Raw genomic sequence first — 23,571 nt, forward strand, 5'->3', positions numbered from 1 at the left:
CTCTAGAAGTCGAAGGCGCGGGGATACTGAGGGAACTAAGTATCTAAGGGTAGTCTGCTTGGTCTCAACTGTATGAAGTTGGTATTAGATTTTGTATAACGACTTAATTCTGAGAGTATTCAAAACTGGACTACGTCCCGGGGTTTTTCTGCGTTTGCAGTTTCCTCATTAACAAAATTTTTCTGTGTCATTTACTTTACTTTTCCGCATTATAATTATAGTAAATTGCATTTTACGTTAACTCCACAATACTTGATATTGATCCGATAGAGTTTCTGTTTTCCGAACCTATTATCAAGTACACACTTTATTGTCGTATTGTCTCGATGTTGTATCCATAGTCAATCACAAAATTTATCTTGGTGTTGTATTGTCTCGATCTCGTATCCATATACGATCACACGAAGTGTGAACCGAATTATCGTATTGTCTCGACTCTTTCCATACACGATCACATTCGGGCAAAGGACTTGTAGGTTGATAAATAAAAGATTGTGGTGTATTTGGGTACTCTCGTCTTTTGAATGTGAGATTCAACTATTCAAATTCTCATATGGCACACCCCATAAAAGAAATTTTTAAGCTTCTTTACGACGTTCCTTTGACACGCAAGAAGTAATAAAAACTTCATGAAAATGCTCATTTTTCATTTGAGGGTGGTTGTTACGCCAAATATTTTCAAAACTCAACAGATTCTTCAGGGATACGGATTAATATAAGCGTCAATAACAGTAATTGTTAGAGAGATGCTCGGTCGAAATCGCAAGCGTTGCTATCTCAATCTTGTTTGTCAAGTTTAGTTTCCAAAACTATAAGTCTTGATTTCTACTCTACTAATAGCTAAGTCTCGGACTAGGATAATAAGTGTAGTTGAGCTTTAGACTCCACGACGTTCATCATGAAAAGACGGAGAACTACTCAAGTAACTGGTGGAACTTCATCGACAAAAAGGTATGTGGAGACTTGAAATTATCTATCACTCAAAAGTATATCTACTCTATCTCCTATCTTGAGACAAAAGTCGTATTACTATATAGACTTCGATTATATACATTTGCTATTTCGAGCCGAGTTATCTCGCTTATCTGTTTCTCGAAATATATGTTGGTAAGCTTTCGCTTTGGCTAAGTTCATCTTTACTCATGACGAAACTCATGTTGATTATTTCAATAACTTGAAAATCGCTTTGATGAAAATTAGTTTGTGAATAACAACTATATAACATCCTCTAAGAAAGTTTCAATGATTGAAATGAGAGTTTAAAACATATAACCATATTTGGATATAAACATGGCATGTTTTCACATTTGTGTAAAATTCCAAAACTGGGAACCCAATGTATGCGTACCCGTACGTGTACTGACTGTTGTTGGAAATTCGGAAGAGTATGCGTACACGTACACGTACTAGCGGAAAGTTCACGTCCGTGAATTTCTGCTGGAGTTTGAAAGCTAAAACAAACTCAATCCGGTTAGTTAAGTACGCGTACCTGTTCGCATACTTAGGTAGGTTACTTTCTAAAATCGGTTTGTTCATGAACTAAAACATTTATATATTAGGGAATGCATGCAAACCGTGGCTATAATGTTCATGAATCGATTCGAGTGAATCAAAATCGATTTTGCTTCGATTGTGTCTTGTATACTTCTATGAGATCTAAGCAATTGAAAAACTCTCTAACTAGTTCATTTGAGTCATTTGAACTAGTTATGGTGAAGATGAATAAGGTTGATATGAAAGTGCTCATATGGCTAACCATTGGTTAACTATTATTGAACCAACTAAGTGTACACGTTTAGGTACGGTTACCCAAACCTAAATGAAGTTACATTTCATTTCTGTATAACAAGTTAAGTTCGATCTAACGGTTAAAAGATATTAGCTTGAATCTAATTAGGTTTTCATCTAACAGTGAGTATTGGATGCTTTGTTAAGGTAATTAGATTGTAAACCCTGATTTGGAGACTATATAAAGGAGAACTCTAGCAACTGGGAAACCTAATCCCCCCACCTCCTGTGTGATACTAGTTGTATAAGCTAGATTCGATTCTCCTTTAACCTTAGGTTTCTCTCGAGACCCTGTAGACTAATGACTTGAAGACTTCATTGGGATTGTGAAGCCAGACCCAACTATTTTCTTTGCAGTTGCGTGATATGATCTTGATGTTTCCATCGTGATTGAGTACAATCATAAGATTGGATTGAGATTTATATCTCTGATAGGTAAGATATAAAAGTAGTCACAAACACCTTCGTCTCATCGTTTGTGATTCAACAATATCTTGTTTCGCTAGTCGATTAAGATTATTGTGAGGTGATTGATATTTCTAGGCTGTTCTTCGGGAATATAAGTCCGGTATATCAATTGGTTCCTGTTTACCTTGATTTATCAAAAGAAGGAACAAAACCCTTAGGTATTTCTGTGGGAGACAAATTTATCTATTCCTATAGACTTTTCTGTGTGAGACATATTTGTTTATTAAAGTCTTCGACTTTGGGTCGTAGAAACTTTTATTTGTGGGGTGAGATTATCTAAGGGAATCAAGTGCGTAGTATCCTTCTGGGATCAGAGACGTAAGGAGCACAACTATACCTTGAATCAGTGTGAGATTGATTGGGGTTCAACTACAGTCCAGACCGAAGTTATTTTGTAGTAGGATAGTGTCTGTAGCGGCTTAATACAGTGTGGTGTTCAATCTGGACTAGGTCCCGGGGTTTTTCTGCATTTGCGGTTTCCTCGTTAACAAAACTTCTGGTATCTGTGTTATTTCTTTTCCGCATTATATTTTGTTTTATAATTGAAATATCACAGGTTGTGCGTTGAATCGGTCAATTGGTAAATCCAAACTTTGGTTGTTGATTGAAATTGATTGATCCTTGAACATTGGTCTTTGGTACCGTTCAAGTTATTTCTCTTGTATTCAATCAGACTCGCAGATTCTATTTATTTGAGTGAGGATTGAATCGAGAAATTGAGATATAACTCTTTGATATACTTTTTATAGGGTTGAGTCTAACTGTCTAGTTGATTCTCTTGTAAGTATATTGGAGTTAGTCCATACAGATTACTAAGCGAAATATTGGGTGAGGTTGTTAGACCCCCACTTTTTCATTAACTGTTACACCATCAGAATGATACGCGCCCTTCCATAGCCATCTATCATTATTCCAACCCGAAATGGTATTTCACATTTCCATCAAACTTCTTCAAGGTTAATAAATTTACTAGTGGTTCAAAATTTTTTATTTGTTGTTCTGCTGTCTTTGAGACAAATATCTCTACCATCTATATTAATACCGGATAGATTACTTCTGGAATCCATATCCTTTGTTATATACGAGAGAAAATAATAAAGCAATTAACAATAACATTTTAGTAACTATGTGTTAGAGCATTGCTCAGTCGAACTCGCATGCGTTGCTATCTCAAGCATGTTTGTCAATATTAGTGATCAAAACTATATGTCTTGATTTCTAGTTTACTTATGACTAAGTCTCGGTCCAGGATATTGAAGTGTAGTTGAATCTCCAGACTCCATGGAGATCATCTTACGAAGACGAAGAACTACTCGAGGAACCGGTGGAACTTCATCCGACTAAAAGGTATGTGGAGACTTGAACTTATCTATCACTCAAAAGTTTATTATATCTCCTACTCTTTAGACAAAGTCGTATAAGTATGATAGTTTTCATACATACACATTTTCTATTTCGAGCCGAGTTTACTCGCCTATCTTTTTCTCGAAATATATCTGTTGGTAAGTTTTCGCTTTAACCATTTTTATCTTTACCCGCGACGAAAGTCATGATGACGTTTCAATCTTGAAAACAGCTTTGATGATGATAGTCGTGAATAACGATTGTTATAACATTATAGAAGAATGTTTCAATGATTGAAATGTAGAGTTGAGATTACCATATATGGATATAATAATATATAGTGTGTTCGCACATTAGTGTATAAATCCATGTGCCGGAAGCCAAGTGCGTGCATATGTTTGCATGCGGTATTGGTGAAGGAGACAAGTTAAGTACGCGTACCCACAGAAGTTTTCATACCGAAAATTTCTTCTGGAGTTTATAAATTTGCAAACTAGTAAACCAGTCACCTTAGGTACGCGTACTCATGGAAGTTTTCGAACCGAAAATTTCTTCTGAGTTTGTAAACTCAAATCCGGTAGCTAATGTACGCATACCCGTACGCGTACTCAAGCTGGTGATATCTCAAATCGGTAGTTCATGAACTTAAAACAATAAATAATAAGGAATGCAATCTTTGCAAACCGTGGCTATATTGTTCATGAATTGATTCAAGTGGATCAAACCGATTTTGTTTCAATTGTGTCTATGAATAAAGACCTAAGCAATTGAACAACTCTTCAACTAGTTCTTATGAGTCATTTGAACTAGTTATGAGAAAGATGAATACGGTTAATATGAAAGTGCTCATATGGCTAACCATTGGTTAACTATTTGTGAACCAACTAAGTGTACACGTTTAGGTACGGTTACTGATAGGTGCAATATTTGCACTAGTTAGATACTCAAATGCTTTGTTTTCTTGGTAATTTTTCTATCATTATGCTTTGATTTTGTTTGCTATTGACTTTGTTAGGTGTTTGAGGCTATCTTAACCAAAAGGAAGTGGAACTAGTTCAAATCCGAGATTTCTTCACATCACCTTGAAGAGGACGAAAAGACGAAGCTAACAGTGACAGATTGGAGTCAATCCAACGTCGTACGAAGAATCTACAAGCATTTGAAGCAAACCAAAGTTAAGAGAATTGTGAATGCACAGAATTTATAAGGGCACCTGTCTAAATTACTAAAGGCAGCCGCAAAACAGGAAACAAACTGTCAGTTTTCTAGAACTGACAGTTGAGCGTTGTTGATGTGCTGGAGGTTGAGCTGAGTTGCGGACAGAGTTGGTGATGGCAGCGATGAAGAAGTGATTGATGGCAGTCATGATGCTGTGGAAGAAGAAGAAAGGTGAAGCTCAAGAACAAGTTAGGCAGTCATGGAGAGAATGGGCTGCTGTGAAGGACTCGAGATGGGTCATTGAACTGAGAAGAATCATGGCAGGGAGGAAGTTCGAGTAAAAGAAGAACAGGGTCTGTTATATGCCGAAAGGTTGGAGTTTGAAACAAAACACGGAAATGATGCTGTGGGTTCTGTTTGGTAAAGACCAGACTGTGAACATAGAATAGACGAATGAGTATATATTGTGCTTGAGTTTACTGCCATAATCAATGATGCTGGTGATTGAGACCTTCGATGGTGGAGTTCGAGTCTAGTCAGGAGAGAAAGATGATGGCAGTGCTGAGATGGAGGAAAGTTCGAAAGAAAAGTGAGATATGGTGTGATGCTTTAATCTCGATGGAAGATGGATTGATGCTGCTGCGAGATTGGTGAGTTACAATGAAGTTGTTGACTGCGGTAGTAACTCAATGACGAACATCGCAAGGGGAGAACTTGAGATCGAGTTTTTTTGGTCTTGGCACAGTGTACGAATGCTGGCAGTGATAGAAGAATGGGGTTCACTGTAAAAATCTCAGAGAAGGAAGTAGATGGTAATGATATGAGCACTACTGCCGTTAATAATGGTTGGTGTTGTGTTGGTTGGTTGCTGGAATATGAGCTCGAGAGGAAGATGGAGATGCTCGAAATAGAACCTATAATGATGCTTTAGAGAAGAAGATAGACTTTCTGCCGATAAGGGAGATGCTGCGGGTTTTTTTTTTTTTTTTTTTTTATCAATACAACAAATTTTTTTATAAATTAAGAAAGTATGTAACAAGGAGGAGAGGAGAACGGAAAAGAGATAAAAAGTTAGAAAAGAAAAAAAGACCAAAGCATTTCTGCTCTAGTCGACTAGAAAGAACACTAGTAAGTTCAATATGTTCAAGGTCTTGCTAGCCAAGAACCTAAACCACCAGAACTGCCCCAAAATCGAGGAAGACCTCCATTAAGAAAGTGCAATCAACACTGCCTATTAACTACAAGATCCCAGTTGTAGTGACTGATGATGCAGTTTCTGTTGATGCAGTGACTGATGGAGAAACAATGGAGAACTGAGAAGGTCAGGGACGTTCATGGTGATTCCCGATGATGAAGAATGACAGAGAAAGAAATGGCTTGCTGCCATTGTTCGATAGCTAAATGGTGATGTCCTGTTGGGTTGATAACTAATTAAGAAGCTTTGGTCTATGTTAGAGGTTATGCTGTTGATGGAGCTCGAGTAACATTGTCAGTCAGGGAAGTCGAGTTTTGGTTGGTTGTACGATAGAGCTGCTGCTGTAGTTACGGTCGGAGGAATTTAGCAAACTCAGAAGAATGGAAATCTCGCGGAAGGTCTGGTGACCGTGAGTTTCTGCCGGAAAAGAATAAAAATCCAGAAGAATGAAAAGTTCACGGTGATCTAAGTATCCGAGAGAGTTTTGAACGTGAAGTGAAAATCCCGTAACTTTATTTTTTCACGGCAACCAGAGTGTCCGTGGACCTGACCAGTGGAAAGTGAAATCCAGGGAAAGATTATTTCACGATGACCAGACTATCCGCGGGTTCGAAGAGTAGTAGTTTGTATTGTCAGTTGGGCTGGGCTTTTAGCTGAAATGACGTAACCTATTGGAGAGGGCAGACTTTTTTTTTTCTTTTTTTTTTGCTTGGAAATGAATTGCATTAAAAAATTTAAAAGGATTACAAATTCTGCAGGAAGGATGGTGGGATTAGGTCCAGCCATTCTCCTGTGACATGATGTTTCAAACAATGTTTAGCAGCTAAATTTGCATCAGAAGTGTCGTTTCTACTAACACGTTCAAATTTAATAAAATCAAAAGAGTTTGCCAGACTAAGGAAATAATCTAAAATTGAACTGCAGAACTAACTAGTTTGGTTTTTATTATTGAGAAGATATTCCATCACATTCTTTGCATCATTCCTGACACAAATGCTGACATGATTCTTGTTTTTCAGCCACTTCAGCGCTTCGAACACAGCCATGCTCTCCGCTTCTTCTGGATTTCTGGCCTTCCCATTGATTAATTTGCACCCTTGATAGCTGCGTGCAATGTCAGTAACAAGAATACCAATGCCAGTTTGATTAGAATTTTTATCATAAGGGGCATCACAATACACCAACACGCAATTGTGGGGGAGATCAGAGTTAGAGGGTGGGGATAAATCAGTTCTTGTAGGGTGGGGATTTTGGCTAGAATTGGCATTTAAGTAGTTCATGGAATCATGGTAGAGATTGACAGCCATTCTAGAAGTATGCAAATGATTTAGTTGTTGATCTTGGAACATCCTGAAGCACCTTTCTCTCCATAGACACCAAGCAGCGGTGAAGATGGAGCATAGAAAATCTCTACTCCGCCCACTTTCGAACCACTTTTGGATCCATTCTTGGATAGAAATGCTAGTACCTGCATCAGATAGAATAATGCTACCATTCGGAACATTAGCCCAAACATCTCTTGAATAGCTACAGTTAAGGATTAAATGTTCTGCACTTTCCGGTAAGCCAGAATCATACATACTGCAACTAATATCTTGACTAGGAGCATACCTAGAAAGTCTGACTTTAGATGGAAAGATGTTTTCGAAACATTTCCAAATGAATAATTGGACTTTAGGTATGACAGGGAAAGACCAAATAATTTTGTAAATGGGGTAACTAGGGACATTAGGGTCAGGGAGTTCACCTGCTAATAGCTTATACGCAGACTTCGTAGTGAAAGAACCAGACTTAGTGAAGGGCCAAACTATTCTGTACTCGCCAGATATAGGTAACCCAAGTTGCAGAATTTTTTGACAGTTTTCTCTAGTGAAAAAAGCTTGGACTAAACCAACATTCCATGTTTTATCATCATGATTAATGAATTCAGCTACAGGTAGATTGGGATTAGGATAAGCATTACACAGAGGATATTTTGGATTATGAATCTAGTTATCAACAAAAGCATTGGTACTATGACCATTCCTGATTTCGAAGAAACTATGTTGCGCGATAATACTAATACCTTTACAGATGCTAGTCCACACCCAACTAGTGTTCTTAGGTTTTTTATGATGCAATGGGTGACAATCTCTGAAATACTTGCATTTCAGAATTTGCACCCATAAATCTGTAGAAGAGTGGATGAGTCTCCATGCTGTTTTAGTAAGCAAAGCTAGATTCATCTTACTCAAATTTCGAAAGCCTAAACCACATTTTATTTTATGGGAGCAGATTTTATCCCATTTATTAAATAAATGTCACCATGGGATTTCTTACCCCACCAAAAGTCCCTTTGGATTCTTTTATCACATCTTCTATTATACTTGAGAAGAGAAGAAGAGAGCTAGGGTTTGGCGATTTTGGCGTTTGATCATCACGATTGAACCTAGGGTTTGCTTTCTTTTTCTTCTTATTATTTTTCATGGGTTTTAAGAAATCCATGAGTAGCTAAATACTTCATATTGGTTAAGGATGTAGTCGGATATCATGAACATGTCACTAAATTAATATATTGGTTTTGTTGTCTCATTCAAATCATTATTGTCTTGTTCTACGATTTATTATCTCCACTTATGATTGTATGATTGTTTTTTTAGGAGCGCTACTAAATGAGCATGGGTGCATTTATAAAGCTAGGCTAGGGTTTTGAGATACGTAATTGTTGATAAACCTTGTCATAAGTAGTATATTGTGATTACCAATTGTATTCAAAACCTTTGTGTGATTGCATGTAAAAGCTTGACCTATGTTAAATAGTTTACTCGTAGTATTTCTATTGCATGGATTAGTCTAATTCATAGAACTTAAGGCTCTTGGAGGATTAAACCTAATAGCATGTTGCATTAGGTTGTTCGCTGAGTAGTATTCATATACTCATCGTTATGGTATGTGATGACATAAGGAATTTGCCGGAGTATGCTCTCGATGGGGTACTTTAGGACTCTTGATAATGAATGCTTGAGTTACAACGTCAGTTATTAGTCGAAATGCATGTATTATGATTGATGATGAATCATTAACCAGTATTCTCAACTTATTGATTCTCTTTATTTGTTATTTGCCATTATTATTAGTTTAATTATTTTAGACTCAAATCAAAAATCCCCCCAGGTTACTTAAGTTTTCAATTACGAATAACAACCCATATATCCTTGTGGAACGAATCTGTTCTTATTACTATAATATTATTTATAATTGTGAAATGAAAGAACTTAAATTATTTTTGCGTCGGCTGATAACCGACCAAATTTTGGCGCCGCTGCCGGGGAGGCATAGCAGATTGTTATTTTGTTTTTGATTTCTTATCTTTGGTTTTTAATTTTGTTTTTGAGAATCTTGTTTCAGGTATCTCTGGCATCCAAAAGTTGGGATTACCAAAGGTGCGGAATTTCGACTCGCAGAGGAACAATACTACAAGAACCTCGAAATTCACAACAAGAAGACATGGTTGGAGGAGCGAACATTAATAACACTGGTAACCAGGGAAACCGGGAAATGGCGGCGCTCCACCACCTCCACCTCCAAAGAGGACACTCAAAGATCTGACATCCCCATCGTTTGATCAACATAAGTTGTGTGTCAACTTGGAAGATTCAATTGACCTCAAATCTCAGTTGATTCATTGGTTACCGAAGTTCAAAGGGCTTCCAGGAGACGATCCAAATCGTCATTTACTACTGTTTCAACATAAGTTGACAAGTTTGAAGCCAACTGGAACTGATCAAGGAAGAGCTTTACTGACAACTGGTGTGTTTTCAAAGTTGTTGTAGTAATATGATTCGTTCAAGACTTGTGAAAGCGGATTTTTAGATTTTTTTTATAAATAAAAATAGCGAACTAAATTAAAAAGATGTTGTGAAAATTATGGAGAGAATGGGGCTAGGATTCCACCATTGGTTGATATTAGTGATTTAATAAAACAATAATTATGCAACTCAACATTCAAATTGCTCTAATAGTATTGCCTAGACATGTAGATTTCCAAAAGAATAGATGTTAATCCAAGCATAGAATATCAAAACCCTAAAGCAAGCATATTCTATCAAGAGAAAATACACCTAACTAATCAAAATCATATAAACATTTTTTAGTTCAATGCAAAAATCATAATAGAGCTGTTGTAATTAATTAATAGAAATATATCACTTTTACCGAAACAATGGCTTCCTCCATAGCCCCAAGGATTGGGTTTAGCTCATCATGATGTTGGAAACACGCTCAATGATTTCATTGCTCAAAGTAGGTGTACAAATGATGAAATGGACAAAATGATGAAAATTGGGTGTTTGCAACGTTTATAATTGTTGCAAAACACTATTACAAAGAACGATAGAAAAGAACTGCTGTTGTTGTAACTCTGCGACCCTCGTGTGGCTGTCGTTGTCACTGTTGATAAGCGACTGCCTCTGGTGGTCTTTTTTTCTTCGTGTTCTTGGTGCAGCAGCAGAAACAGAGTTCTGAAAACTCTTGATTCGCGCCTCCTGAGCTCTCCTCTCGACCCCAAACTCTCCGTCCTCCTTCTCTATGATCCCAACAATCTATTTATACTCCTCAGCCTCATTTAATCACGCCATAATTCTCAATATTCTTCATTGAACTCGGGCAGTAAAGAAAATATTCTGGGAATATTTTCTTCCCTGATTTAGCTTCTCACGCGTTTCTACATCTGCAAAATCTCCTTATTTATCTTTGTCAAGGTCCAAAGTGTTGCTCGAGTCATCAAACATGAGCAGAACACGTTTAAATTCTCCAAAACTCATGCAATCCCGTGAACTGCTCCTCTCATGCACGTGCTGCCCTGTTTTCTTCTCACAGATTTTTCAGCCAAATTTGATCGAAACAAACACCCATACCAGCTCTGTTAGGACATATCACAACTACCCGTAAAGTTTCAGCGATTGAATCGCACAAAAACTCCTCCAAAATCCGATCGAAAAATGTGCCAGTGAATGTAGATATTTTCCCGCCAAAATATTTTTTTGAAATGTTGAAGATGAAGTGCCCCTATCCTTTCCTGGGGTGCGAATAGCAGATGGGTGCTGAGGACAAATTTGGGTGCCGAGGATGAATTTGGGCTACGCATAACCTTGTGTGTCCCTTAGCCAAATCTGGGGTCCGTATAGCAAATGTCCTCTAGGGGTCCAAATAGCACTTTTTGAGCAACTTTTTCCGCACAAGTGTATTTCTCCAAAAACACCTACACAAACATAAAAACACCATAATAAGTACAAAATCAAGCACTAGCAATAGAGACATTGAGGACAATTCAGACACAAAAAATGTGTCTATCAAATACCCCCAAACTTATTATTTGCTAGTCCTCGAGCAAATCTAATATAGAAAATAAAAATGACTACACTTAGCACGTGCAGCAAGCCGTTAAACCACTAGGTGGCCCTAGTGACGGAGTGTTGTCTCCGTAGGGTTTACCAGAGGTGTACCCACAAAACCTTTACTCCATACCCTAGCTATCTACGCAGAACCTTGGAAGGCACTAAAGAATCTCCTTGGTTGGCATACTCTCATTGACTACAGGAGGAAGTACCCTGATGCGAAATTCCAATTGTTGTACACGAGTTTGCGCTCAGCATACTAAAATTCATATATAAGTGACAGAGCTCTACTCAGATAGTTTCTGTACATCATAACCGGAGTCAAACAATCACATGGAAAGATTAAGAAGATGGATAAAGAGATGGTTAAAAGTGAACGGTGTTTCCCATATCTGTCTGAAGGCCTCTGCCAAGGTGAACCTATCCTAATGGACTGAGATACCGGTTTGGATAATATCAACACAACTGGCATATACAAGGGGACCAGTGGTCGATAAACCTAACTCTAGGTCAACACAACTGGCATATACAAGGGCACCAGTGGTCGACTTTATTGAATTTATTCTGGTTGGTCTAATGGTCTGTTTTTTTTTGTTTTTCATATATTTTTTTTATGTTGGTATCTCAATCACTCTATTCCACCCTAGCAAAGGTAACAACTTGAATCGTGTGCCCCACCAAATCACTTAAAAAAAAAACCCAGAAGGATTAGGATTCAACGAGATATGGCGAAACTACCATGTTTTTTTTTTAATTCTAACACCTGAGCTCTGTGCTTTTATGAATAGAATCTTTAGATGTTTCTATCTAATCAAATTGGTTCCTCAACTCCTACAACCAAGATGTTCCCATCCACTTAGATTGGTTAGTGCCAACCTTAATAAGCATAAATTTCTAGGATCTGGAGTTTATTTGTTGCAGCTAAGAGCTAACAAAGAGTTTCTTCCCCACCCCCAAACTTAAATCAAACATTGTCTTCAATGTTCTACAGATGAAATTAAAAGTATGAACAATAAGAAACTGTTACCACTTAATGGATGGAAAAAGAAATAAGGAAGGATATTACCGTAAGCATGAGTACCTCCCAGGAAATGCTAAATTTAAAGTCTTTAGCTAGACATAAAATACCTCAAAAAGGATTGTCACCTTCCAAAGTCATATATCAATAGTCGAAAGAATTGTGGGTCCATAAGACCAAATAGAGCTGACACCAGTATGAGACAACTGCACTGATTCAGAAAAATGAAAAGAAGGAGCACATCCTCATCTAAGGTTTCTGTCAAGACAATTGGGTTTATCTGCGGCGCGTAATTGAACTTCATATGTGTGTATCGATATATTCATCTGAAAAACGAGTCTCTAATACCTGGGTTACCTCCTGGACAGTATCAGGAGGATCGGGTTGCGGAGTCTGAAAAGACTCAAGTAATATCTCAGATGTACAAGGCTCGAGTCCCAAGTTAGGGACTCTAATTAGGGATACGATACAATTACAAGAACCATCACTACCCCCGAACTTAGGGTTCACAGACAAACCTCTAACTATTTCTTGAATTTCCGGATCTTCAGAGTCCTTAAAATACTCAAGAGATTCTTCTAGAGATTGGTCACATATCTGATCTAAGAGAATGGTTTCCTCAAAATCATCTAAAGAATCTACCCGTAAAGTGTTAAGCCAATTATCCTGACCAAATCTTGAACTAAAGTGCTAATCATATTAACTTCTTCTAAATCATCGTTCTCAGAAGGTTGTCTAGTAACATTAAAGACATTTAGTTCAATGGTCATATTACCAAAGGATATGTTCATAAGCCCAGCCCTACAGTTGATGACAGCGTTAGCTGTGGATAAAAATGGGCGACCTAAAATCACTGGGATTTGACGACTTGGGTTCTGAACAGGCTGGGTGTCTAGAACAACGAACTCCACAGGATAAATAAATTTATCAACCTCAATCAGAACATCCTATATGACACCACGAGGGACTTTGACAGACCTATCAGCTAATTGTAGTGTCATTTTAGTCGGTTTCAACTTACCAAGACCTAGCTGGGTGTATACATGATACGGGAGTAAGTTAACACTAGCTCCTAAGTCAAGTAAAGCTTTATCGACCATGTGATTACCAACCGCACAAGATATGGTGGGGCATCCAGGATCCTTATACTTAGGGGGTGTTTGGTTCAGAAGAATGGAACTTACCTGACCAGCTAAAAAAGCTTTCTTATGGACATTAAGCTTACGCTTTCGTGTACAAAGATCTTTAAGGAACTTGGCATAAGCAGGCATATGCCTAATTGCTTCTAATAGCGGAATATTGATGTTCACCTGCTTAAATGTTTCCATTATCTCGTTGAAAGTCGACTCCTTCTTTGTTGGGGCTAACAAATGTGGATATGGGTCTCTAGGCACAAAGGTAGACCTATCAGGAATTTCTTGGGAATCCTTAGAGACTGTTTCAGTTTCCTCGTCTACGGGCTCCTCTTGGGAAGTAGAAGGTGGAACTACAGTATGTCCACTAGGCATGGCTACCTTATTGTCTACCGTTTTACCTCTACTAATTTTGTTATCGAGTTCACATGGTTTGATGATTTCTCACCATCTAAAGATATTTGATGGACTCCCCTAGGGTTGGGTTGTGGTTGACTAGGAAACTTTCCTTTTTCTCTCAATGTCTCATTAATCTGACTAACCTGGGTTTTCAACTCGGAAATAGCCTGAGAGTTAGCTTGTACCATCTTTTTATTTTCATCTAATCCTTGTGCAACCGATTGCTGAAATTCTAAAGTGTTCCGAGTTAACAAGGAAATAGACTCTTCTAAACTCATGATTTTCTTATATGAAGGGATCTGAAACTGTGCCGGAGCTGAAGGATTCTTAGTATAGCCAAACCTGGGGGAACCTGAGCATTACTAGACTGACCTTGATTCTGGCCCTTGGATCAAGAAGGGTTTGGATGGTTTCTCTAGCCATGGTTATAGGTTTCTGAATATGGGTCAAACTTCTGTCGGTTATCAAACCTAGTGTTGTTATAAAGAGCATTGGCTTGCTCTTCAACAACATGGCCTTCCCAAAAAGGCTCATTTCTACCACTACTACCACTAGAATGACCTAATTCTAAGGCTTCTAACCTTTTGACTATAGCTGCTATTTTGGCATCTGACTCATAAGATCCTTCTACCCTATTAACATTTCCTCTACTTAGAAGAATTGTTTTCTGGGGTTCCCTACTATTTTCCCATTGTTGGGTCTTATCAGCGATTTCATTCAAAAATGTCATCATTTCATCAACAGTTTTATTCTCAAACCCACCTGTGCATAAGGACTCAACCATGGTTGTTGTTGAATAATCTAAACCCTCGTAGAGGATCTGAACTAACCTAACCTTCTCCAAACCATGATGAGGACATTGATATATCAAGTCATTGAACCTTTCTAACTACCTATATAAAGATTCTCCCTTTTGTTGGGCAAAAGTACATATTTGTGTCCTAATAGACGATGTTTTATGCCTTGGGAAAAACTTATGTATAAAGGAAGAAGTAAGTTGGTCATAGTTTTCAATTGACTCAGTCCAAACTATACAACAAGGATTTGGCTTTATCTTTTAAGGAAAAAGGGAATAACCTTAGTTTCAAAGCATCATCACTTAGGTTTTTAATTTTCAGAGTACTACAAACTTCCTCAAATTCCCTAACTTGAAAATAGGGGTTCTCATTCTCCTTCCCTAAAAACATTGGGAGCATCTGTAAAGTCCCAGGTTTCAGTTCATAATTTGCCTCGGTTTCAGCTAACTTGATACAAGATGGACGAGAGGTCCTAGTTGGGTTTAGCAAAGCTTTCAAAGTTGCCATTTCTGGCACTACCAAAGGACTAGGAGTACTAGGGGTACTTTCCTCACGAAGAGACAGATTCTCAAAACTGAAGTTTCCAAAAACGGGGCTCTCAAAAGAAGAGTCTTCGAGCTCCCCGCCTTCACAAGAAGAACTACTAGGTTTTTCACTAATCAAACGACCTAGAGTGTTTCTTTTCCAAGCCCGTTTAAAAACTTCGGGAATACACTAGAAAAACAAAATCAAAAAGAAAAACTCTATGCAAACACAAACAAGGCTGACTCCACCACAACAAACCTACTGATTTCTAGCAAACAAAAAGCATGATGGCTCTACTTAGATTGTTTTTAGACCAGCTTCTAATCCTTCGAACGGGAATTCGTTACAATTTAAGCAAACCCCTCTGGAATCAATCCGAGTTAAAGTAAGTTGAATAGAGGCGAGGGAAGCTCGGTGGAGCTTTGATACCCAAGGATTCACCGGTATTACAAGGCGGCGTTGTCACGCATTCAACTTACAGAAACCGTCAAGAACTTCGAAGTATGCTTAAAAGAGTAACCAATATTTTTCGAATGAATTTCCTGTTAAGCTCGTTACCCTATCGGCCTCGTTCTAGTCAAAATTTTAGGCTTAGGTTCGCGTTTGGTGTCGTTTTCCTAAGGCGGGCAAGAAGAGAACGGTGATGAAATCCGAACCCTTATCTTGTATGGCCAATCCTTGCCCTTTACTAGGAAATTAAAGCAGTCGTTTTCAAGTCCTCAACATATATGCATACGAAGGAAGACAGTAACTCGCTGACAGGGGATTCACGAGTGTTTCGACAAACTTACCTTCCGTACCAGACGGGGGATGAACCTTTGTAGTCGACTCGGGCCACGACTCCTATGTCATGTACGAACCCGAGGGGTTGAGGTGATATTGTAATCACCGTCCTTCTCTGCAAACAGTTTATATTTAAACTACCCTTCCGTAGGGTTTAAAAAAATAATGTCCCAAAATTTAAAGTCCAAAATATAAAGTGCAAAAGAAAAAGAAAGTCTAAAAAAAAAATCTACAAAAATAAAAATGTCTCTTTTTTTTATTAAAAAAAAAAAAAAATCTTCTTCTTTCACTCCTTTCGCATTTCCTTTCACTTGAAGTCTTAAAGTATTCACCAAAAGCTTTGGCAAAATTTTCTTTCGTTCCAAATTCCGAATTCTGTAAGAAAAAGACAAAAATCCAAAAACGTAAAGAAGAACAAATAAAATAAAAACCTAAAAAAAAAAAATCTAAAAACTCTAGCCTAAAGACAAGTCCGCGTCGGCGGCGCCAAAAATTTGGTGTGTTTTCAAAGTTGTTGTAGTAATATGATTCATTCAAGACTTGCGAAAGCGGATTTTTAGATTTTTTTTAATAAATAAAAATAGCGAACTAAATTAAAAAGATGTTGTGAAAATTAAGGAGAGAATGGGGCTAGGATTCCACCATTGGTTGATATTAGTGATTTAATAAAACAATAATTATGCAACTCAACATTCAAATTGATTATAATAGTATTGCCTAGACATGTAGATTTCCAAAAGAATAGATGTTAATCCAAGCATAAAATATCAATACCCTAAAGCAAGCATATTCTATAGAGAGAAAATACACCTAACTAATCAAAATCATATAAACAATTTTTAGTTCAATGCAAAAATCATAATAGAGTTGTTGTAATTAATTAATAGAAATATATCACTTTTACCGAAACAATGGCTTCCTCCATAGCCCCAAGGATTGGGTTTAGCTCATCATGATGTTGGAAACACGCTCAAAAGTTGATTTCGCTGCTCAAATTAGGTGTACAAATGATGAAATGGAGAAAATCATGAAAATTGGGTGTTTGCAACGTTTATAATTTTTGTAACTCTGCGACCCTCGTGTGACTCTCGTTGTCACTGTTGATAAACGACTGCCTCTGGTGGTCTTTTGTTCTTCGTGTTCTTGGTGCAGCAGCAGAAACAGAGTTCTGAAAACTCTTGATTCACGCCTCCTGAGCTCTGCTCTCGACCCCAAACTCTCCGTCCTATTTGTCTATGATCTCAGCAATCTATTTATACTCCTCAGCCTCATTTAATCACGCCATAATTTTCAATATTTTTCATTGAACTCGGGCCGTAATATTTTCTTCCCTGATTTAGCTTCTCACGCGCTTCTACATCTGCAAAATCTCCTTATTTATCTTTGTCAAGGTCCAAAGTGTTGCTCGAGTCATCAAACATGAGCAGAACACGTTTAAATTCTCCAAAGCTCATGCAATCCAGTGAACTGTTCCTCTCATGCACGTGCTGCCCTTTTTTCTTCTCACGGATTTTTCAGCCAAATTTGATCGAAACAAACACCCATACCAGCTCTGTTAGGACATATCACAACTACCCGTAAAGTTTCAGCGATTGAATCGCGCAAAAACTCCTCCAAAATCCGATCGAAAAATCTGCCAGTAAATGGAAATATTTTCCAGCCAAAATATTTTTTTGAAATGTTGAAGATGAAGTGCCCCTATCCTTTCATGGTGTGCGAATAGCAGATGGGTGCTGAGGACAAATTTGGGTGCTGAGGATGAATTTGGGCTACGCATAACCTTGGGTGTCCCTTAGCCAAATCTGGGGTCCGTATAGCAAATGTCCCCCAGGGGTCCAAATAGCACTTTTTGAGCAACTTTTTCCTCACAAGTGTATTTCTCCAAAAACACCTACACAAACATAAAAATACCATAATAAGTACAAAATCAAGCACTAGCAATAGAGACACTGAGGACAATTCAGACATAAAAAATGTGTCTATCAAATACCCCCAAACTTATTATTTTCTAGTCCTCGAGCAAATCTAATATAGAAAATAAAAATGACTACACTTAGCACGTGCAGTAAGCCGTTAAAACACTTGGTGGCCCTAGTGGCGGAGTGTTGTCTACGGAGGGTTTACCAGAGGTGTACCCACAAAACCTTTACTCCAGACCCTAGCTATCTACGCAGAACCTTGGAAGGCACTAAAGAATCTCCTTGGTTGGCATACTCTCATTGACTACAGGAGGAAGTACCCTGATGCGAAATTCCAATTGCCGTACACGAGTTTGTGCTCAGTATACTAAAATTCATATATAAGTGACAGAGCTCTACTCAGATAGTTTCTGTACATCATAACCGGAGTCAACCAATCACATGGAAAGATTAAGAAGATGGATAAAGAGATGGTTAAAAGTGAACGGTGTTTCCCATATCTGTCTGAAGGCCTCTGCCAAGGTGAACCTATCCTAATGGACTGAGATACCGGTCTGACTAATATCAAAACAACTGGCATATACAAGGGGACCAGTGGTCGATAAACCTAACTATAAGTCAACACAACTGGCATATACAAGGGCACCAGTGGTCGACTTTATTGAATTTATTCCTGTTGGTCTAATGGTCTGGTCTCTCCTTTTTTTTTAATTTTCTTTTTTTTTCATTTTTTTTTTCATTTTTTTTTCATTTTTTTTATGTTGGTATCTCAATCACTCTATTCCACCCTAGCAAAGGTAACAACTTAAACAAGTCAATGCAGTATTCCCGAATCATCAGAGACAGAGGTATGATCCCTATTCCAACACTTACAATCCAGGATGGAGATATCACCCAAATTTCAGCTATGCGAATACGCAGGCAGCAGCTCCAGGGCCGGTTTTTAATCGCCCTAGTGGTTTTCAACAACAACCACAACAAGCGCAAAATCCAGAATCATCAGAGATGCTTGCTATGATGAAGAATCTAACCATAATGGTGCAAAAGAATAATCAAACGACTGATGGTGCAATCAAGGAGTTGCAGCCACAAATGAGCTCCATGGCAGGTAGATTGAACCTTTTGAAAACACAGAATAGTGGGAAACTCCCTTCTCAACCTATTAATCCTAGAGAAACTGTTAATGCTGTGACATTGAGAAGTGGTACACGAACTGTGCAACCAGAAGATGCTGAGAAAAGCAAAGACCCCAAGGTGCAGGTTTTGGAGAAAGAGATTACCGACTCTTCCCAAACCGATGAGGTACCTAAAACAAACTCTAAACCTCTTGTTTCAACTTACGTTCCTCCTTTACCATTTCCTGGCAGGTTTGCTAACAAAAAGGTGGAACAAGACAAGGAGATTTTAGATATACTCGAGAAGATTCATGTTAATATCCCGCTGATAGATGCAATTAGGCAGGTTCCTAAATACACAAGAGTTTTGATAGACCTATGCACCAAGAAGAAAAGGTTAACAGGTAATGAGGTGATGAGTGTGGGGGAAAACGTTTTTGCTATCCTCCAAAAGAAACTTCCACCTAAACGCAAGGATCCAGGTAGTTTCGATATACCTGTTGTGATTGGTAATAAAAGTTTTGGAAAAGCTATGCTTGATTTAGGAGCATCAGTTAATGTTATGCCCGCATCTATTTATGAGTCCTTGAATTTGGGTCCTTTGAAAGAAACCCGTATTGTTCTTGAACTAGCTGATCGTTCTAATGTTTACCCTAGAGGTATTATTGAAGATGTGCTTGTGCAGGTGAATCAACTAGTATTTCCAGCTGATTTCGTTGTATTGGAAATGGATAGCGGGTTGGATGCATCTATACCGATGTTATTGGGGAGGCCTTTCATGAAAACATCTAAAATTGTTATTAATGTTGACAAGGGAACGCTCACTATGGAATTTGATGATGAAAAGATTCGTTTCGATATTTTTGGAGCAATGCGTTATCCTAGCGACGTTCATTCGGATGTTCATGCTAATGTCGTAGACGCGGGCTAAGAAGTAGCCAAAGAGTCTACAGTCGGGCTGACGATGTCAAACCAAGCGCTAATGGGAGGCGACCCAGAGGTTTTGTATCTTAATCCCTTTTATTTTCAGTTTTTATTGTTTTCATATCATATTTGCATACCCATGTTAAATTTCATTGAGTTGGAATCTATTTTAGAAGAAAATTATGATGAATAGCTTTTCGTCAAAAAAATTCAGACTGCACGTAGTTCAGTCCAGAGACCATAACTGTCAGACCGTTTGTCGAAACACTGTGCACTTGTGACACTTTGTATAAAAGACGTAGGCGAACAACTCTTGTGAAATGGTGTTTTTCCAAATTCCTTACGAATTTGTACAGTTTTTGTGTTTTATCTGCTGTTACGTCAGAATTCAGAATTTTCAGTTTTGCACATTGAGGACAATGTGAAGTTTAAGTGTGGGGGAGTATTTTACATATATAGTTTTTAGCTTTTTGCCTAGATTTTTCATAATTTTGTATTTATTTGCATAAAACCTCCAAATTTTAAAGATTTTAGAGTCACTAGCATGCTTCTAGGTATGTTTACATAGAGTTTCTGACCGACATAACTGAACTTCGAAGTGTTAGGGAACTACATTCGGATTTCTTACGAATTGGAGTGTTAAATAAAGGAATTAATCATGCCGGTGATGCAAATGAGGTTCAGGGAGAAATGCATTATTAGAGTAGTTGATCAATCATTAGTGGAGACTACCCATTTTCATATCTACCGAGGCACCAGACCAGATTTCTTTATAAATGACTAAAGAGCTTTCTTTTGAGTGTGTGTCACCGTACTTTAATTCCGGGTAGAATGGTGAGCAACCCAACCTCCCACCAATAGAAGCACTATTTTGATCTCTTGAGTGCTAATCTTGTCAATCATGAGGGTGACGTCTATAGAACGAAAATCACCTTCTTGTAGTTTGATTTGTTAGCACCATTCTCTCTCTCGCCAACAACGGGTCCATAGAAACACATCATCATCATCAAAAAGCGGAGCGACATCAAAATATACAAGGAAAGTTGAAGACGGTTTGAGGTTTACAAGCAGAGCAAATTTCATATCCAAGTAAAGCAACATACAATGGGCAGACTTTATATACATGTTGAAGACTTATTTACAAGAGGGAAGAAAATCAAAAGATGAGAATTATATTAAAGTTTATGATACGAAGACAATACAAGTTGTGAGAAATCAAGCGGTAAAGTACTTATCCCATGGCCATATGTATTTCATTGTTTATTTTATATTCAGTTTGTAGTTATTTCTCTTGTTGAAGAAGAAAAAAAAACAAAAAAAGACAAGAGAAATTCTTTGTATTATTTTGGTTTGTATTTCTTTTTGTATTCATTTAATAAAGCCATGTGAAGAAGAAAAATCTACGAAGAAGTTTCAAGCAACAAGGAATTGAAGAGAAAGAGTCACAAATTGTCGAAGTTCTACGAAGTTCAAGAGTTTACCATCAGCAGTTGAAGACCGAAGACGAAGACCGAGAAGATGAATAAGACGAGCTGAAGATTACGTTTCTATTGGATTCTGTGAGAGTGGTGTTATCATCATTGCAATCAGATGTGAAGGTGGTAATTACTCTCATCCTCTATTTTAATAATAATGGTTGATTTCCTTTCTTAGAGATCATCAGAAATATTCTTGTTTTCCACGATTTTGGGGAGTCTCCAGAAATAATTCGGAAGGTTTCCTTCCCACCATTCAACGTGTGTAGGATTCTCTCTTCATTCCTACCTACACACAAGTGAGACCCATAAAAAAAGCTGTCTTATTGAATGCAATTATCATAAAATCCTTTTAAACGAGGCAGAAGTCGAGGCGAAATGCTTATTGATCGCTCTCAAACACGCATTCTCTCATTATGGTGTGGTTATTTCTCACTCAATATGTTCTTTGGTATTTCTAACTTCTTATTACTAACATGCAGAAACTCTATGTCCTCATAGATCTTTGGATGCTTGGGAAGCTGGAACGCTTTGAAGTTGGAGTAGGTTTTGTGGGTATACCTCTCGTAAGCCGTCACGAGACTATAACTCGTCCACTAGGGATACCTAGGGGTTTAAAGTCTTGTTACATATGCTAAATGCAACCGTGTCCTCGGCGATAGGGAGTTGTCGTACTTTATTTTATTTTTGTAGTTTGCTCGAGGACTAGCAAAAGGCAAGTGTGGGGAAATTTGATAGGTGCAATATTTGCACTACTTAGATACTCAAATGCTTTGTTTTCTTGGTAGTTTTTCTATCATTATGCTTTGATTTTGTTTTCTTTTGAGTTTGTTAGGTGTTTGAGGCTATCTTAACCAAAAGGAAGTGGAACTAGTTCAAATCCGAGATTTCTTCACATCACCTTGAAGAGGACGAAAAGACGAAGCTAACAGTGACAGATTGGAGTCAATCCAACGTCGTACGAAGAATCTACAAGCATTTGAAGCAAACCAAAGTTGAGAGAACTGTGAATGCACAGAATTTATAAGGGCACCTGTCTAAATTACTAAAGGCAGCCTCAAAACAGGAAACAAACTGTCAGTTTTCTAGAACTGACAGTTGAGTGTTGTTGATGTGCTGGAGGTTGAGCTGAGTTGCGGACAGAGTTGGTGATGGCAGCGATGAAGAAGTGATTGATGGCAGTCATGATGCTGTGGACGAAGAAGAAAGGTGAAGCTCGAGAACAAGTTAGGCAGTCATGGAGAGAATGGACTGCTGTGAAGGACTCGAGATGGATCATTGAGCTGAGAAGAATCATGGCAGGGAGGAGTTCGAGTAAAAGAAGAACAGGGTCTGTTATATGCCGAAAGGTTGGAGTTTGAAACAAAACACGGAAATGATGCTGTGGGTTCTGTTTGGTAAAGACCAGACTGTGAACATAGAATAGACGAATGAGTATATATTGTGCTTGAGTTTACTGCCATAATCAATGATGCTGGTGATTGAGGCCTTCGATGGTGGAGTTCGAGTCTAGTCAGGAGAGAAAGATGATGGCAGTGCTGAGGTGGAGGAAAGCTCGATAGAAAAGTGAGATATGGTGTGATGCTTTAATCTCGATGGAAGACGGATTATGATGCTGCTGCGAGATTGGTGAGTTACAATGAAGTTGTTGACTGCGGTAGTAACTCAATGAAGACCAGCGCAAGGGGAGAACTTGAGATCGAGTTGTTTTGGTCTTGGCACAGTGTACGAATGCTGGCAGTGATAGAAGAATAGGGTTCACTGTAAAAATCTCAGAGAAGGAAGTAGATGGTAATGATATGAGCACTACTGCCGTTAATAATGGTTGGTGTTGTGTTGGTTGGTTGCTGGAATATGAGCTCGAGAGGAAGATGGATATGCTCGAAATATAACCTATAATGATGCTTTAGAGAAGAAGACAGGCTTTCTGCCGAGAAGGGAGATGCTGCGGTTTCTGTTGATGCAGTGACTGATGGAGAAGCAATGGAGAACTGAGAAGGTCAGGGACGTTCATGGTGATTCCCGATGATGAAGAATGGCAGAGAAATAAATGGCTTTCTGCCATTGTTCGATAGCTAAATGGTGATGTCCTGTTGGGTTGATAACTAATTAAGAGGCTTTGGTCTCTGCTAGAGGTTATGCTGTTGATGGAGCT

General features: G+C 38.2%; 2 protein-coding genes and 1 pseudogene across 2 annotated transcripts; 2 read left to right on the forward strand and 1 right to left on the reverse strand.

Moving 5' to 3' along the window:
* Positions 1-6,879: 6,879 nt before the first annotated feature.
* On the reverse strand, positions 6,880-8,149 carry LOC113331013. Its single transcript, XM_026577789.1, has 2 exons — positions 8,096-8,149; positions 6,880-7,941 (listed from the first exon to the last, which is right to left on the reverse strand). The coding sequence occupies exons 1-2, from the start codon at positions 8,147-8,149 to the stop codon at positions 6,880-6,882; spliced, it is 1,116 nt and encodes a 371-aa protein (XP_026433574.1).
* A 6,571-nt stretch (positions 8,150-14,720) lies between these two features.
* On the forward strand, positions 14,721-14,820 carry LOC113331107 (annotated as a pseudogene).
* Positions 14,821-18,937: 4,117 nt separating this feature from the next.
* LOC113331014 lies at positions 18,938-19,948 on the forward strand. The gene has a single exon (XM_026577790.1). It carries the CDS (start codon positions 18,938-18,940, stop codon positions 19,946-19,948), a length of 1,011 nt encoding a protein of 336 aa, XP_026433575.1.
* The last annotated feature ends 3,623 nt before the right edge of the window (positions 19,949-23,571 follow it).

This window comes from Papaver somniferum, unplaced genomic scaffold, assembly GCF_003573695.1.
Source record: "Papaver somniferum cultivar HN1 unplaced genomic scaffold, ASM357369v1 unplaced-scaffold_123, whole genome shotgun sequence".
Lineage (NCBI taxonomy): Eukaryota > Viridiplantae > Streptophyta > Magnoliopsida > Ranunculales > Papaveraceae > Papaver > Papaver somniferum.

What these genes read in the sequence shown, in the direction of transcription:
- LOC113331013 (XM_026577789.1), bottom strand. Translation starts at nt 8,149, where the DNA reads ATGGAGACTCATCCACTCTTCTACAGATTTATGGGTGCAAATTCTGAA. An exon ending in GTGCAAATTCTGAAATGCAA is followed by an intron (nt 7,942 to 8,095) that starts GTATTTCAGAGA and finishes GTTGATAACTAG; the next exon opens with ATTCATAATCCAAAATATCC.
- LOC113331014 (XM_026577790.1), top strand. Translation starts at nt 18,938, where the DNA reads ATGGTGCAAAAGAATAATCAAACGACTGATGGTGCAATCAAGGAGTTG.